The sequence below is a fragment of the Pinus tabuliformis genome, chromosome Q, assembly GCF_031772625.1.
Source record: "Pinus tabuliformis cultivar Carrire ecotype Pingquan chromosome Q, CPIR1, whole genome shotgun sequence".
NCBI lineage: Eukaryota > Viridiplantae > Streptophyta > Pinopsida > Pinales > Pinaceae > Pinus > Pinus tabuliformis.
The window spans coordinates 739,647,969-739,664,706 of NC_142296.1; the positions used below are offsets into that span (position 1 = coordinate 739,647,969).

At 36.6% G+C, this 16,738-nt stretch overlaps 1 protein-coding gene across 2 annotated transcripts in view; it reads left to right on the plus strand.

The window, feature by feature from the left end:
- LOC149221659 (lysine-specific demethylase JMJ27-like) overlaps nucleotides 1-16,536 on the plus strand; it is a 113,352-nt gene extending 96,816 nt beyond the window's left edge. Inside the window, exons 9-14 of one of the 2 annotated variants that reach the window (XM_089385176.1) lie at nucleotides 11,773-12,213; nucleotides 12,323-12,395; nucleotides 12,518-12,603; nucleotides 15,396-15,518; nucleotides 15,613-15,681; nucleotides 15,768-15,922. In XM_089385176.1, the coding sequence (XP_089241302.1) occupies nucleotides 11,773-12,213; nucleotides 12,323-12,395; nucleotides 12,518-12,603; nucleotides 15,396-15,518; nucleotides 15,613-15,660 (771 nt within the window). In that variant the 3' untranslated portion in view covers nucleotides 15,661-15,681; nucleotides 15,768-15,922. Of the gene's footprint in view, nucleotides 1-11,772; nucleotides 12,214-12,322; nucleotides 12,396-12,517; nucleotides 12,604-15,395; nucleotides 15,519-15,610; nucleotides 15,682-15,767 lie in introns of both variants that reach the window. The other variant, XM_089385175.1, reaches the window with a different exon arrangement.
- The last annotated feature ends 202 nt before the right edge of the window (nucleotides 16,537-16,738 follow it).

Genomic DNA, 16,738 nt, shown 5'->3' on the forward strand with positions numbered 1-16,738 from the left:
GGGAGCACCGCTTGATGTCTTGCTTAGAAATCAAGGGGCCACCAGCGTGATATTATTTATGGAGCCCTCCTCTTCATCATGGCACCTAGAGGAATCATCGTGGCCTTCCAACGACCCATCTTAATTCATTTTGCACTATTTTGACCCTCTTGGGATGGCTTGTCATTCACTTTAGTAGCTATTTGGCGGGCTTGTTGCCAAAGACATGTATTTTGCACATTAAAATATTATTAGGGGCTTAATTAGGCTAAATTAGACCAAATCGAACTTGAGGAGCTTCATATAAGTAGAAGAGGCCTCATTTGTATGTTTCATCATCACTTGCATTTGGGATCTCTTTTCTTGTGAAACTTGGACTTGCAATTTTGGACAAAATTTGGATATTTTGGATGCACTTTGACATTTGGAAATTTCACTATCTTTTCTTGGAGATTCTTTTTGCAATCTTGATGGATGGATATATTCTCATTGTCTTGTAAGTACCTTTTGATGCTATATTTTATATTGATTAATGTCTAATGTATCAGATATCGTTTCATGATCTTTAATGTGCCCTAATTAATGCAAAATTGCGAGAACATTAAAATTATTGCAAGTATTGCATGCATTACTCAAACACTAATGATGAATGAATATTCCTAAGGTTTAATCTTGCATCTTGCATCCTTGAAACTCCATGAAATATTACCAGCGAAGTATAAAATTCTATTGTAGCTGAGAAACTGCCACTTCTAGGGTTAGCGAAGTTGCATTATGTCTCGTTAATGAGCGAAATTATCAAATCGATGTAACTCTTGACTCCATTTTTCCCAGTAGGCAAGCATTGGCTTAGAATACTTGGTGATCACCTTCTCTTTCACCTCTTCTTCTCTCTTTTCTTTGCCCCTTTAAGGTTAAGGAAGCCTCTCTAGGGCTTTGTACGAAATCCTCTATGAGAGTGCAATTTGGATTCCATTCGAAAAAGGATTGTTTGTTAGTCTCTCCTCTAGGCATCTTCAAGTTTTGAACGAATTTTGACGAGGGAATCACGTTTTATTTGATTCCCTAGCTGTCACACCAAGTGGGAACCAGTGAAGCTTCCCTTCAACTTAGGGAGTTCTTGAAGGTTTATACTTTAATAAAATATCATTCGAAACATTTTCTCTTGACTATCTTGACCTTGGATGAACTTTACCTCATCAAATATTTCAACCCTAGGTCTCGTATAGTATTTCACTCAAGTGGTTTAACGTGGAAAGAAATCCTAGCTTCTCCCAAAGCTTGCACTTTAATTGAACCTTTCCATTGAATGAGCGATCCTTGCCTTACTTTGGACCCCATTATGGACACATTAACCACAAGTGAGAGATAGTGGGACTCCTCTCGTCGATGAAAATCCGAGAAGAGAAGGGGACATATGCTGTGGTGATAGTGGGCCTTTGTCCTGAACTGTTGTGGTGCCCTCTAGCTCTAGCCTATATATTAGGGTTGCTAGTTTGTGCAACAACTATGTGGAGATTGTGTATTGATGAGGAGTGGTGGAACAAGATAGATTTCTTCCTCAAGTTCACATCAACCTACATTTGAGCTTCTTGGAAGTGTTGACACAAGTAAACCTTTCTTGGGAGAGGTTTATGATGGCACAAATACCATGAGTTGAAAGATTGTAGGGATCAATTTTGACGGGTTTCATTGGTTTTTATTTTTTTTTGTTGTTGTTATTGTTTTTGATTTGGTGAAGAAAAACATTGTTGAGACGTGGAATCAATTCGACACTCCGTTGCACACTTAGCACATGCATTGAACCCACATTTTTGTGATGAATGCCTCATTGTTAGAAGCAATGGTAAGGGGAAGGCATCACGTAACGATAGGGAGGTGGCCATTGAAGTGAAAAAAGCCCTTATAATAATTTTCTAGCTGTTCTACACGGGGAGGCGAATGAAGAATTTACTATTGGATTGGATGATTATTTGGAAATGTTAGATTTAGATGAGTGGAGTTTGTTGGTGGATTTGTCATGGAGCAAATAATTTACATTTGCAAACACCTGCCATTCATATTCTTTCACAAGTTGCAAGTTTGTCATCAATAGAATGGAATTGCAGCGCCTATGGTTTTATTTATTTTGTGAAGTGCAATAGGTTGGGTTTGCAAAAAGATTGAGGTCTTGTTTATGTGTCTTTCAACCTTTGCTTTTGATTTTGCAGGGACCAAAATAGAATAATGGGTCTTATAGAATTTGGAATATGGATCTCAAATTCCTTGACTTTGACATGTCTCTTGTTGTATTGAATCTTGAAGAACCTAAATGTAGAAGTGAAAACTTTTTTCTTTCACTCCACAATCCACAGTTGAACGTGCATCTCGTTCTTTTTTTGTAATGAAGATGAAGCTGAGGATGATGACTACTAGTTTGTAGCGGCTTAGCTCCTTTTTTATTTCTATGTTTGATACATGTATCATTGTAGCCTCATATATAAAGACAAATTTTGGATATAGAATCTCATTTACAATTGTTGTTTTTGGATGTTGATGCTTGCATAATATAATCATCCATGGGAAATAGTATAGAGAAGGGATCGCTAGTAAATTGTGACTTGTGACATGTTGTTTATGTTTACCATTTAATGTTCTTGCTCATTTATTCACAATGCTTTCTTTCAAAGTTTCAATATAATTGTTGTTTGTAAAATCACATATTATTACACAATTTTGTAATATCATGCTTTTCTATTTTCAAAATTTTGGGGGTCATGTTGCTAACACATACCCATTTTGAAAATTCCTACCTATTTCCTTGGGGCTTGCAACTTCAGTCTGCCTTATTGTTTCAATATAAATTGGAGCTTGTATTTCCAATGTCTGAAATGTTGAAGAATGTAACTAGGTTCGATCTTCATAGTTGTATAATGTAATTTATTTGTCAATATTTTATTATTATTAATAAAAATGACTTATTAAAGCATGGGTTTCGTGCTTGGGTCATCATTTTTGGGTCAAAGCCTCCATTGTAGGCTTCTAGGTTTTATATTGAGTCAATAGAGTCATTGCGAATTTTATTAGACCCTTTTTGGGCTTTCGTATCATGTAAAATAATTATTTTTGAGTCAAATAGGTCATTTGACATCTGCACACCAAGTTGACCTTATCATGATGAAATTGACTTACATTATGGCAATTCAACCCATAGAAGAGGCTATATATAGAGAGGCAGTTCGATCCATTTGCATCACTCACTCAACAAGTTCGATACACAAGAAAGAGGCAGAAAAAGTGCGAAGTTGCTAAGAGAAGGAATAAGAGTGCAAAAGAAGACAAAGTTCGAAGTTTTGGGCTATTTTTTTCTCACACATTCAAAGTTACTAGGCTATTGCTAGGGTCGAATTTTTGAATTCTACTGTAGGTTGAAGTTTTGTTGTTGGGTCGAAGTTTTGCTATCAGGGGGGCCGAAGTTTTTTTGCTGCAAGGTCGAGACTCTAGGTCAAAACTGCTGTTGGAAGACTAATACTTGGAGAAGAAAGAAGGGTTGACTTGGTGATTGGAGGAAGTCAGTGTCTAGGTTAGTGTCTTGGACTATCTCATCTTGGCTTTGAATCCACTGAAGGAAGAGTTTTGACTGGGTTTTCTCCATATAAGGGTTTTTCCCTGGCTGCCTACATCTTGTGTCTCTTGTTCTTGTGATCTTCATATACACATAAATTGGTAATTGCTTGATGAAACATACCATAATAAAGAAGTAAAAAACGCCAACATAATTCACCAGTAATTATCAAGAAGAAGAAATCAAACCCTAATTACTACTAGCATTGATATCTCAACATGGTATCAGAGCTAAGGTTGAAAAAGGTTGGAGATCACTTTGTTGGCTTGAAAAGGAAGGCTACTCCCTCTATAACAAGTTACTTGAAGTTAAGGTTCAATATCATAAGAATTGTAGGAAGTTGGGTTGGAAGGATCATCTACAACTTATAAGGTCAAAAGCGAAGGGTTCTTGGCTGCACTTATAGGTACTCTTGATGATGACAATGCATGGATCATTGATAGTGGAGCATCAAGACATATGACAGGAGGAAGCAAACAACTTCATACTTTATCAAAGGAACAATCATCTCATGCAGTGGAACTAGGAGACAGTAGCAATTATGCAGTCAAGGGCCTTGGATCTACATCTTTGACGCTGGAAAATGGAGCAAAGCTACACCTCAACAATATACTCTTATGTTCCAGGTTTGAAAATGAATTTACTTTCAAATTCTTGTTTAGAAGATAAAGGAGATAGGGTTACCTTTGTAGATGGTAAAGTCTTGGTTTGGGGAAAGGATTCACGCATTGAAAAGGCGAAAGTTATTGGAGTTCATGAAGCAAGACTATATAGAGTTATAACACCATCTCCTCAAGCCTTAGTTCACATGGAAATAAATGCCATCGAACTATGACATAAAAGATATGGGCATATACACTACAAGATCATTCCCTCTCTCAATCAAATGGTAAATGGCATCTCTAACATTAAGGAAAATAGTGAAGGAGTATGTACGGGATGTGCTTTGGGAAAGAATACAAGGAAGCCTTTCACAAGCAATGATACAAGGTCTTAAGAAATATTAGACTTCATTCATTCTGATGTGTGTGGGCCTATGTCTAACAAATCAATTGGAGGCATCTTTATTATGTGACCTTCATTGATGATCACTCTAGAAAGACATGGCTCTACCTTCTCAAGGCAAAGGATGAAGTATTTGAAAAATTCAAGGAGTTTAGATCTGAAGTGGAGTCCTTAATCGAAAGAAGGGTAAAGACATCGAGATCTGACAATGGTGGGGAATACACTTTAAAAGAATTGGTTGCATATTGTAAAGAAGAAGGTATTATGAGGGAGCTCATTGTTCCCTACATTCTTGAACAAAATGGAGTTGCAGAAAAGAAAATAAAACAATTGAAGAATGCATACGAATTGTGATATTTGATCAAGACCTTCCAAATTTTCTATGGGGTGAAGCAATTATGATAACAATATATATACAAAATAGAAGTCCTCATAGAATTCTTGAGAATATGACACTTGAAAAAGCATTCACAGGGAAGAAGCCATGTGTGGACCATCTTCGAATCTTTGGGTGTCCTGCATACATACATGTTCCAAAGGACAAGCGAAAGAAACTGGATTCTACAAGAGCATTAAATGGATCTTTGTTGGCTACAATCTTTCTTCAAAGGCATATAGAATCTATTGTAAGGAAGGAAGACAAATTGAAGTAAGCAATGATGTTATATTTGATGAGAATCATACGTACAGAAGATCCAAGGATATTCTAATTGATTCCAATGACGAAGACACACCAATATTTGAAGAAGAAGAACATGATAAGAAACTCCAAACCAAGAAGAAGAATATGCAGGACCAAGTTAGTCGTATCAACCTATGACCATACCAGAAACAAGGAAGAGGCCAAATTGGTTGAAAGCCACTCTTGAAGATGCCGAAGGACATGGAGTTGCTAAAGAAACTTTTCGAGAAAGAAAAGACCAAATAGTTATTCAGGATATGCAACATACATGACAAAATTGATAGAAACTAATCTGACTACATTTGAAGAAGTTGCTCATCAAGAAGAATGGAAGAAGGCAATGCAAGAAGAATACCAATCCATCATGAAGAATGGAGTCTGGGAAATCATTCCTAGGCCAAGTGACAAATCAATTGTCACTTCAAAATGGATTTACAAAATCAAACATACTATTGATGGAAGTATAGATAAATACAAATCTAGATTTGTTGCAAGGGGTTTATCCCAAAAGGAAGGTATAGACTATGAAGAAACCTTTGCACCTACTATTAGATATACTACTATATTATCATTGGTTTCCCTAGCTGCTACAATGGGATGGAATATTCATGTTCATCAAATGGACATAAAAACAATATTTTTGAATGGGACCATTGATGAACAAGTATACATTGAATAACCACAAGGCATTGAAATAAATAGCAAGGCCTCACATGTTTGCAGACTTAAGAAAGCTCTATATGGATTAAAACAATCTCCTAGGGCATGGTATGCAAGGATGGATGCATATCTCTTAAGAATTGGGTTCATCAAAAGTTTTGCAGATCTAAATCTCTACATTAAGGTAGTGAACAATGAACCAATCATTATACTACTTTATGTAGATGATTTGTTTATTACAGGTGTGGAGTGCAAAATACAAGAATGCAAGAAGATGCTGGTAGCTAAATTCAAAATGAAAGATCTGGGACTTATGCACTATTACTTGGGTTTGGAAGTCTGGCAGAAACCTAGAGAAATATATTTGGGTCAAGGTAAATACATAATCAAGATTTTACAGAAATTCAGTATGATGGATTCGAAGCCTATGACTACTCCCATGATCACTAATCTCAAAAAGTTGAGAAGCTTTGACCCTAGTCTCGTCGATCCCACTAGCTATCGTAAGTTGGTGGGCAATATAATGTACTTAATTCATATTGGAGTGGCAGTGAGACTATTGGAAGAAGCACTATCGACGGATGTTTCAATTTAGGGTTTGCAATGATATTGTGTGGATGAGTAGGAAACAAGATCTTGTTGTGTTAAGTAGTTTTGAAGACGAATACGCTGTTGCATGTGAAGTAGGAAAGGAAGTTGTTTAGTTCAGAAAACTCTTATCAGATTTATTTCGGAAAGCCTTTGGATCCTACTATAATAAATTGCGATAATTAAAGAAGCATTAAGATGTTCGAAGATCTTGTATTCCATGCAAGAAAGAAACTTATCAACAACAAGTACCACTACATTAGGAGTTTGGTACAAGATGGTGTCGTAAAGCTATAATATATTTCGATAGTCGAACAAGTAGTTGATGTGATGACAAAGTCTCTTTTGAATAAGAAGTTTGAGTATTTTAGAAGCGGGCTTGGATTGGTTGACATTGCAGATTTAGTTGATAAGGAGAGATGAAGCATCTAATGGCAGATGTTTGGGAGGACATCTGGTCGGCCTATGCGTGTGTTGATGTCCTGATCCCAGAGAGGGAGGGTGGCGTTGGTCTTGGAGCTTTGACCTTGGATACGCACCTAGATCCCTTGGTTGATGGTTAGTTAGTAAGCCTGATGGTACCTAGATTGGCTGAAAACTAAGTCCATCTTAGTCCCACCCAGTTAGATAATGTTGGTTAGGTAGCTAGTCTGTGGAACTGAGTGTGCTTGAACTCTTTGTAGTTCATTTGTTTTTGAGATCTCCCATATATTTGTATATATATGTATGAATACCTCCCTAGCTAAGAGGGAGTGTTGAAGAATTTAACTAGATTCGGTTTTCATAATTGTATAATGTAATTTATTTGACAATTTTTCTATTATTATTAATAAAAATGACTTATCATGCTTGGGTCATCATTTTTAGGTCAAAGCCTCCATTGTAAGCTTCTAGGTTTTATATTAAGTCAATAGAGTCATTGTCAATTTTATTAGACCCTTCTTGGGCTTTTGTATCATGTAAAAATAATTATTTTTGAGTCAAATAGGTCATTTGAAACCTCCACACAGTCAGCCCTATCATGATGAATTTGGCCTACGTTAGGGCAATTCGAACCATAGAAGAGGCTATATATAGAGAGGCAGTTCGATCCATTTGTGTCACTCACTCAACAAGTTCGATACACAAGAAAGAGAGGCAGAAAATGTGCGAAGCTGCTAAGAGAAGGAAGAAGATTGCAAGATAAGACAAAAGTTGAAGTTTGGGCTATTTCTCTCTCACATGTGCGATGTTACTGGGTTGTTTTTTGGAGTCGAAATTCTGAATTCTACTTCAGGTTGAAATTCTGCTGCCGCAAGGTCGAGACTCTAGGAAGATAAGACAAACATCGAAGTTTGGGCCATTTTTCTCTCACACGTGCGAAGTTACTGGGCTATTGCTGGGTTCAAAATTCTGAATTCTACTGCAGGTCGAAATTTTGCTGCTGCAAGGTCGAGACTCTAGGTCGAAGCTGCTGCTGGAAGGCTAACACTTGGAGAAGAAGGAAAGACTGACTTGGTGATTGGAGGAAGTCTGTGTCTAGGTCAAAGAGTCTTGGACTATCTCATCTCGTTTTTGAATCCACTGAAAGAAGAGTTCTGATTGGGTTTTCCCCTTTTAGGGGTTTTGCCTTGGCTGTCCGCCTACATCTTGTGTCTCTTGTTCATGTGATTTTGATATACACATAAATTGGTAATTGCTTGATGAAGCATAACATAATAAAGAAGTAAATGAAGCCAACATAATTCACAAGTAATTATCAAGAAGAAGAAATCAAACCCTAAGTACTACTAGCATAGATTTTTCAACATACCCATTTTGAAAATTCCTACCTATTTCCCTGTATCCTGCAACTTAGGTCTGCCTTATTGTTTCAGTATAATTTGGAGCCTGTATTGCCATTGACTGAAATAATTGCAAAACTGTTTGCTAGGCAAAGGGAAAGTAATAACAGGGAAAGAGAAAATTATAAGATATCCTTAGTATGCTTACATTCATTCTAACTTTTGCTAAAACAGGATGGTAAAAGCTGGAAAGCTGGGAGAGAAATTTCAGATGTTTCAGGTTCAGGTTCAAACTTCATGTCAGTGAAATTTGGATAAATTCAAATATTTGGATGAAATTAGGATAAAGTTCTGTCATGTTTGTTCATAATATTAACTTGAAGATAAAATGTCATGCCCTCATAAAAAATATATGATATAGAATGAATCATAAAACATTATAAAATATGTTGAATCACAATGCTATCATTAAACATTGGGAGATGGACACTTGACAGTATAATTCACAATTGCCTGAGAGAGTCAAATGCAGAGATGAGAGTGTAAATGAACAGTGGAGTTCAAAATCAACATTGAGGTGGTCCAATTCTGCTGAGTTGCATCCCTTTGAGAGAGCTTTTAATGGCAAGGGTCTTGAACGGTGAGAGACAATCATCTTGCAGAACATTGAGCCTTGGCTTTGGAGAAATTGGGGATATAAACCACAGAGAGTGAACAATGAATGGAGAATGATCAATGACATGGAAAAAGGATGGAGTAGAGGAGAATCAATTGAATCATTAATCAACAGTTGGGTGCAGCCTGCAAGAGAACTCAATCCAGTTTGTGATCGATCCATTTGGGTGCAAACAATGGTGAGCTGGTCAGTGGCGTGAAAGCTTCTACAATTAGAAACTGAGAGAAATGGATGAGTTGGGCAGAATAATGTTGAGGGATATATTTAGTATTTTAAATTAAATTTTGATTTGCTTATATTTCATTAGAAATGAATTTAATGGAAAAAATGAATTTTGATTTGTATTTTGTGGAACATAATGGTACTGTGCATTCCAATTTGTTTGAGAAAACTTGTTCAGCAAATCTCAATGAATTTCTCTCTCCTTTAAAATTTGATCACTTTTGAATCCAAAGGAATAAAATTGCCGAACTCTGTTATCTAGTTCTTTACCATGTATGAAATTTTAGAAGATTATCAGATTCATTTCAGGTTCAAAAGACCAGTAAGTTTATTGACTAGATGCTGTAAGGAACACCGCTAAACCTATTCATGGACATAAACAATTGTCTTTAAACATTGGCTATCTTTTAAAATATGCCACTTGTTGACAGATGATGTGTTGAAATATGTAACTAGGTTTGGTATTCATAATGACGTGTAATCATGATTTTATGTAATAAAATTATTTTATGATTGAGACATGGGTTTCATGCTCAAGGAATTTTATTTTATAGATGAAGCTCCCATTGTGAGCTATTAGGTTTGGTCATTAAGTCATAAAGTCAATTGAGTCAATGTCATGTATGAGAGACCCTTCTTGGGCATGTTACATATGTATTTGAGTCATTGTAAGAGTCAAAAAACCCTCCAAGACCAAGCTCAAGCACTTCTAGCAAGTCAGCCTTAAAATGGAGCAACGGGCCTACACCAAGATGGCATGTCGGCCTAGGATCCAGTCAATTCGGCTTATTTACATGGGCAGATCACTATATAAAGGAACTCTTAGCCTCATTCTAGATAGACCAACAATCATACAAGGAGTTCAAGCACAAGGACGAAAAATAAGCCTCTCATTCAAGCAAAGAAGAGGAGATAAAGGTTGAAGGAAGATCAAAGCAATTACAGATCTGTTTTGGGTCACTTTCTGATCACATGCGAGGAGATTAGGGTTTGTATCCCTGCAGTAAAGACTGAATTACAGTCGTCATAGGAGGGTCGAATCAAGGCAAGAAGGAGATCCATATTAAAGGCTGAATTCATAAGAAAGGAAGCCCTAAGTCAAGCAAAGAAGAATGAGGGCTTAAATAGCCCTAATTCGGTCACACGTGGGAAGTTGCAGTCAACTACAGGTAGCTGAAAATTGCAGAGGTAGAGGTCGAGAATATCAGACTTGAGTTGCAGGATCAAGGGTGAAGAAAGGACGAGAAGTTGCTACATCTTCAAGCAAGGGTTGACTTGGTCTTGGAGAGGTTCTTAGGTCAAGGGTCTTGGTCTTGGAATTCATCACTTGAAGATTCTCTAAGAAGAAGAATTCGTTTGGGTTTTCCTCTGAGAGTTTCAAGTTGGAGAGGCTTTGGCCTTGCCTGATAGCCTACAGTTTGTGTCCCTTGTCTTATGCTTATTTTTGATTTGGTAGCTGTTTGATGATATAAAACATTAATTATTAATATAATCAAGTGAAAGAAGAAGCTAATAAAGACTAAGTAAAATTGCATCACAAACAGTTATCATTGCAAGAGAAATCACCTCTGCCCTAGATTTCTCAACACGATGAACACTAATGGTGAATGGAAAATTATTGGAAGAATGTACGACATTCAAGTTGGTGTTCATTATCTGTAGTTTCATGTCTACAGTGCCTTTTTCCTCTTATTATTTTTGCCTTATCCAGCATTACTCATTCTAAAGCTTGTTAGATGGGATGCTTTTGGGGAATATCTTATGGTTATTTATTCAGTCAATGCCATGGAGGAATTAGAATGCTTATGTTATGATTTTCCCATGCTGGTAGGCACTTTTCGGACAAAACACACAGTTGATAAATTTGATGTTATTGTTTGTTTCAACTTTTCACAGTTACATGATCTTTAAACCCTGTTTATGAATCCCAACATTAACATAAGCCTTGCTTTCATGTTTCTGTTTCTTTCTGGTCAATCACATTTATGGTTAACGTCATCCTTTGGACATCTTCCATTATCTTTTGTGGGTTTGTATTAGGCAGTGCCAAGTGGACTCAAAATTTTAATCCAGCAATGAATGTCCACCATTGGAGGCATACTTAATGGGCTTTACATAATTCTGAATGTTCATGCATGTTGGTTAGAGATTTGTCTGAATAATGTTTCTGAATAAATAGATGCCTTCTTTTCAAAATGCAATTTGTGGTAGTTCAAAGATGCGTCAGTGTTGCAACGGATAGAGATGAAATGCAAGCTATTTATTGTCTCCTTTATAGAAAGGGTTGCATTTTCAACAAATGGCACTTTAAACTGTGCCATGCTTTTGCAACCATAATGGACCACTTTCGGGCTCGTCCTTGTTACTATATCTGAAAAACTATTGATTAGGTTTTGTTTTATGAGCATCTTATTCCTGCCAATTTGGCTGCTGCATTGGTTTCTACTGAACTATACTGTTCTTGTTTTGTGCATTTTTTGGTAGTTGGAACTCATCTTATTTCTTTATATATAGCACTAATGATTGTCAGCCACAATAGTTTTTTATAAGTCTTAATTTAACATTTATATTATTTGTTAATGTTTCTCTTCAGGTCAATGTTCTAACACATACTGCTGAGATCAAGTTCTCTCCTTCACAGCGAAGTGAGATAGAAAAATTGAAAAAAAAATACAGAGCATTGGATTCTAAGGATCATGTTAAGATAAATGAGCCACCATTGCCTCATGGAACTGGAGAACATAAAAAGCATGGTGACATTGGGTGTATGGTGACTGAAAATATTGTTGGCAAGTCACCAGAGCATGAGTCAGTTGACAATGAAAGTCGTCCTGGGTTTTCAGGAAAGGTGGGAAACAAGGGAATTGGTTCGAAGCGTTTAAAAGAAGCAAAGATTGCCAGTGGAAATAAGAACTCTGAATATGGTGGTGCACTTTGGGATATATTTCGGAGAGAGGATGTACCAAAATTACATGCTTATCTCCAAAAACACTGGAATGAATTCAGGCACATTATGAATAAGCCTCTAGAAGAAGTAAGTGTTGGGACATAAATTTTATTGTAGGGTATGTTTGAGAATTAACTATTCAATTCATTAGAGAAAATTTCGTTATTTTCTTATCTAATATGATTTTTTGCTTCAGGTTGTTCATCCTATTCATGATCAGACAATTTATTTGAATGCAGAGCATAAAAGGAAGCTAAAAGAGGAATTTCGTAAGCACTAATGTGTATTTTATTTATTTATTTATATATGCTTTTTATTTTAAATAGGGGAGTTCTTGGAAAATTTTGTTAAAACGTATGATTCTGAGAAGTGGGCTTTGTTGGGATTGCAGAAATAGAGCCATGGACATTTGAACAACATCTTGGAGAAGCAGTTTTTATTCCAGCTGGATGTCCACATCAAGTACGGAACCTTAAGGTACTTGTCGAGAATTATGTTATCTTTAAGGAGCTGGAGTTTGAAACAGTCAACTGATTATTGATTTTTCTTGGATGCATGTTATGTTTAAATTTTTTTCTATGGATAGTGAGCTTTCAGTATTAATGTGTTCATCTTTTCTAAAGGCTATATAAATGAATTGCTTGAAGTGAAGAATTTGTTGCTTGTGATTTTGTAAATCAGAATAATGAAACTTTGCTCTAAATTGAGAGCAATTTGAACGTTTGATCTTCAAAATTACAATATTCAATACAGCTGCTGGGAAAAGTATGTTGGAGTAGAGTGGGAACCTTTCTATTTATATACACCTTAATAATTAGGTTTTCTTAGTCATCGATATGTTTCTCTAAGAGTACAGGTTTGATTGGAAACTGAGAATGACTATTTTTTGTTTCAATTTTGTTGCCTGTTGAGTTATACTTGTTAGCCAATAGGTTTTTGGGTTACACCTTCAGCTCTGAATATTATGAAGGTAATCTATGCAGTGCTCTGGCTCAAATCACCTTGTCTCTCCACAAATTGGAAGTGAATTTGGTGGAATTGTGCTCAGTTCTGAATATGCAGCTTATTGGAGGCTAGCTCATAAAGCTTTATTCTGCCAGAGATAGGACCTAAAGATATAGAGGGGTGAGAAGTAAATAATTTCCCCCCTCTACAGGGAGCATAAAGATGGTGTGAACATATTTTCTCGAGGTGCTGTTGGGCCTGAAATATATGGAACCTAAGTTGCAGGAAACGTTGGAGAAGGGTCCGTTTCTGGCCGGAAACGAGGAAACTCGTACTGTACGGCTTGGAAACACATTTCCAGCCGTACTGGCCTGTTTCTCGAGGAGGAAACGTGGACAGTACGGCCGGAAACACGTTTCCAGGTCGTACGACAGAGTTTTCTCTTCTAAATTGATTTTTTCTTGTATTTTTTATTTTTTCGCTTCTAATTTTTTTATTGGGCGACTAAAATATCTTTTGGATGCCTCTCAAGTTATAAAAAGGAGGATTTTTTTGAGTGGGGCAGCCTAATGTTCAAGCCTATGGCCCTAGTGTTGATATGCAGTTCATGGTAATGTTAAATTCTTAAAGTAAAAGTGACATTCTCCTTTATTTATAAAGGAGAATGTCACTTTTACTTAAATTTTTAACATTACTATGAAATGACTTGGGATGTTTTGCTTTCATTGGATTTCATATGGAGAAAGTAGAATTTTAGATCTCACTCAAAATCCAGCAGACTTATCTGTTTTTCAGGATTTCGGGATTGGTGTGATTGCAATGTTTCCATTAGATTTTGTCATGTACGAGGGTATGGAACTTGTATTTAATCAAGAGAACCAAGCCCTCTATGCAGGGGAGACTCCCAATAATCAAGAGCACGTAGGATACTAGGGTATGGAACTTGTATTTAATCAAGAGCACTAAGGTCGTTCAACTATGTAGGAGGAGACTCCCAATCAAGCACGAGACAAGAAATTAGAAATTTCTCGTGGCTGATTTTGGATATTGCTATTTTCATTATGTGATCATTCATGAGTAAATGTGATGTAAATTTAGAGACTTATAGTTTATGCATTGACAATTTAATCATAATGTAATAAATTAGAATGTATCATATATGCTTTATGATTGCACATATTTCTTAGATGTTCTAATATATATATATATATATATTGCGTTTCTCTGTTTCCAAAATTTGGGGGGGGGGGGTCACGTTTCGTACCCGTGCCCGTTTCGGAAACTCGTACCCGTTTCGCCATTTCGTGCAACTTAGCATGGAACAGTTGGGTTGAAGTTTTCAATATATGAAGCTGGGTAATGGTAACTTTCCAAGAAATCTTCATTATGGTGATTTCCTCTGCTCTTAAATCAATATTCTAAGCTGAAAGACAGGTTGGACATGGCCAAGAATTCAAGAGCTTAATTCAATTGCCCTGCAAGTTCATATATATACAATTTGGCAAAATATGAACAATGCTCTTTGATCAATCAGTCTTAGTTCTGGATAAGGCCTGGGAGAAAATGGGCTAATGAAATTGTAACCAATTACTAAGCATGGGACTCTATCTGATAAATTTATTTATGTCAGACCTCTCATTACCAAGGCAGTTCCTTCCTACAGTAGCTACAATCAGACTCTCAAGATTCAAACTTCTTGAAGACATTAGGCACTGACTAGAAAATAATTTAATAGTGAGGTGCATGTGTGATCTGCTGTGCACTGTCCAAAGCTACGCATAAATTCCATCTACTTAGCTGTTTGAAATCTAGTTAGGCTTAGTTCAGATTTCAAAAAGCCTTGGTGCTCTTGGCTGGTTTCAAGCTTAATATAACCTGCTTTACCATCAATAGTAAATATATCTCTTGTAGAAATATTGGAGATAAAAGAGGGACAAGGATAGGTGCCTCTTCCAATGGTGAATTAGGTAACCTTTCTATTTATATGTCTTTGACTGGTTGAAAACATTAATTTAACATTGAGCATTGAGGACTGACTAGAGCTTGCCCTTTCTAAACTGCAGCACACATGCATGTTTCTATATCTTGCCTTTTCTGTTTAGGTGCATTGGGCAAATAACAGGTTTGGTAATTGTTTGTTTCTGTAAGTGATGACTGTTAATTTTAACCTTCAATTTCTCAACTGTCTATTTTGGGCACATGTGAGCTTCTTCATATCGTGTCTGTTATTGTGCTTTTCTTGCTATAATATTTCCTTCCAAATAGCTGTATCTTGCTGAGCACTTCCAACTGTATTCACCCATTGTGCTGGTTATTGTTTGCAGTCGTGTATAAAGGTTGCCCTTGATTTTGTATCACCTGAAAACGTACCTGAATGTATTCGATTGACTGAGGAGTTCCGCTTGCTTCCCAAGGAACACAGGGCAAAAGAAGACAAGTTAGAGGTATGCCACATGTAAGCATATGATATATTCTTGGAACTAGATTCTTCATTTACTGAATAAATTCTGAAATGCTGTCTGAATCTCTCTTGGAATAGGTAAAAAAGATCATTCTCCATGCTATGAACTCAGCCGTGACACAATTTAATAGCTTGACCAAAGTTAAAAAGTAAGGGATCTCTTAACCTTTTGGCCAGTTATTTAATGACTTGAAATTGAGATGCTGGTGCTTATCAATTATTATGCTGATTTTAGGGAAACAAAGAAGGGGAAAAAGGAACCGGAGTTGATCCCTGCTGGTTTAGAAAATATGGATTCGTCTCTGATTATTACAGGAAAAGAAAAGTCAACCACTGCTGATCCAGAGGAAATAGAGTTGACTTCTGATGTTCCAAACAACGTGGAGTTGAGTCCCTCTGTTCCAGAAAGTGGGAAGCTGATCTCTGATGTTTCAGAAAAAATAGAGTTGATCCCTCCTGTCCCAGAAAAAGAAAAGTCAACTCTGACTATGCCAGAAAAAATAGAGTCAACTTCTAGTGTCACAGAAAATTGGCAGTCGAATCCCACTGTTTCAGAAAATGGGGAGCCAAGTGGGGCTGTTCAAGAAAATAGGGAGTCAATTCCTGCCCTTCCAGAAAATGGGAAATCAATTCCTGCCCTTCCAGAAAATGCGAAGTCAATTACTGCCATTCCAGAAAATCATGAGTCTACTGTTTCAAAACTTGTGAAGGTGGGTCCTCCTGTTTCAGTAACTTTGGAGACCACCTGTTAAAATGAAAATAGAGTCATTTCCTGTTTCTCAAGGAAGTGTAAAAAGCCTGCATGCAGTGGAAATTGAGCAGGAAAGGTGTTGCAAATTTTGTTACTGTTCGAATTTTTTGGTTGTAAAGGTTAGGTTCCTTGTGGAACTGTAGATCTATGTAGATGCTGAGCTGCAGTTTCGACTTTATTATGCTGCTGTTGCGAAATTGGCATTTTCATTATCTTGTATATTTATATATGTTTCAAATGAATCCTTGTCGCAGGTTTCACTGTAGAAAATTGAGTTCTCTTTCTTTGGCTATTGTGTCAATTTTATTTTTCTCCCCAAGGCAAACTTCTCTGTGCATTGTAGTTGATCTAGGGTTGAAGTCATAAAGGTTTGATCTGCACAGGTGCAATAACTATTGTATGGCCAAGAATTGCCCAAGCATATTGTGATAAAATGTAAAGTCTACAGTGGTAAA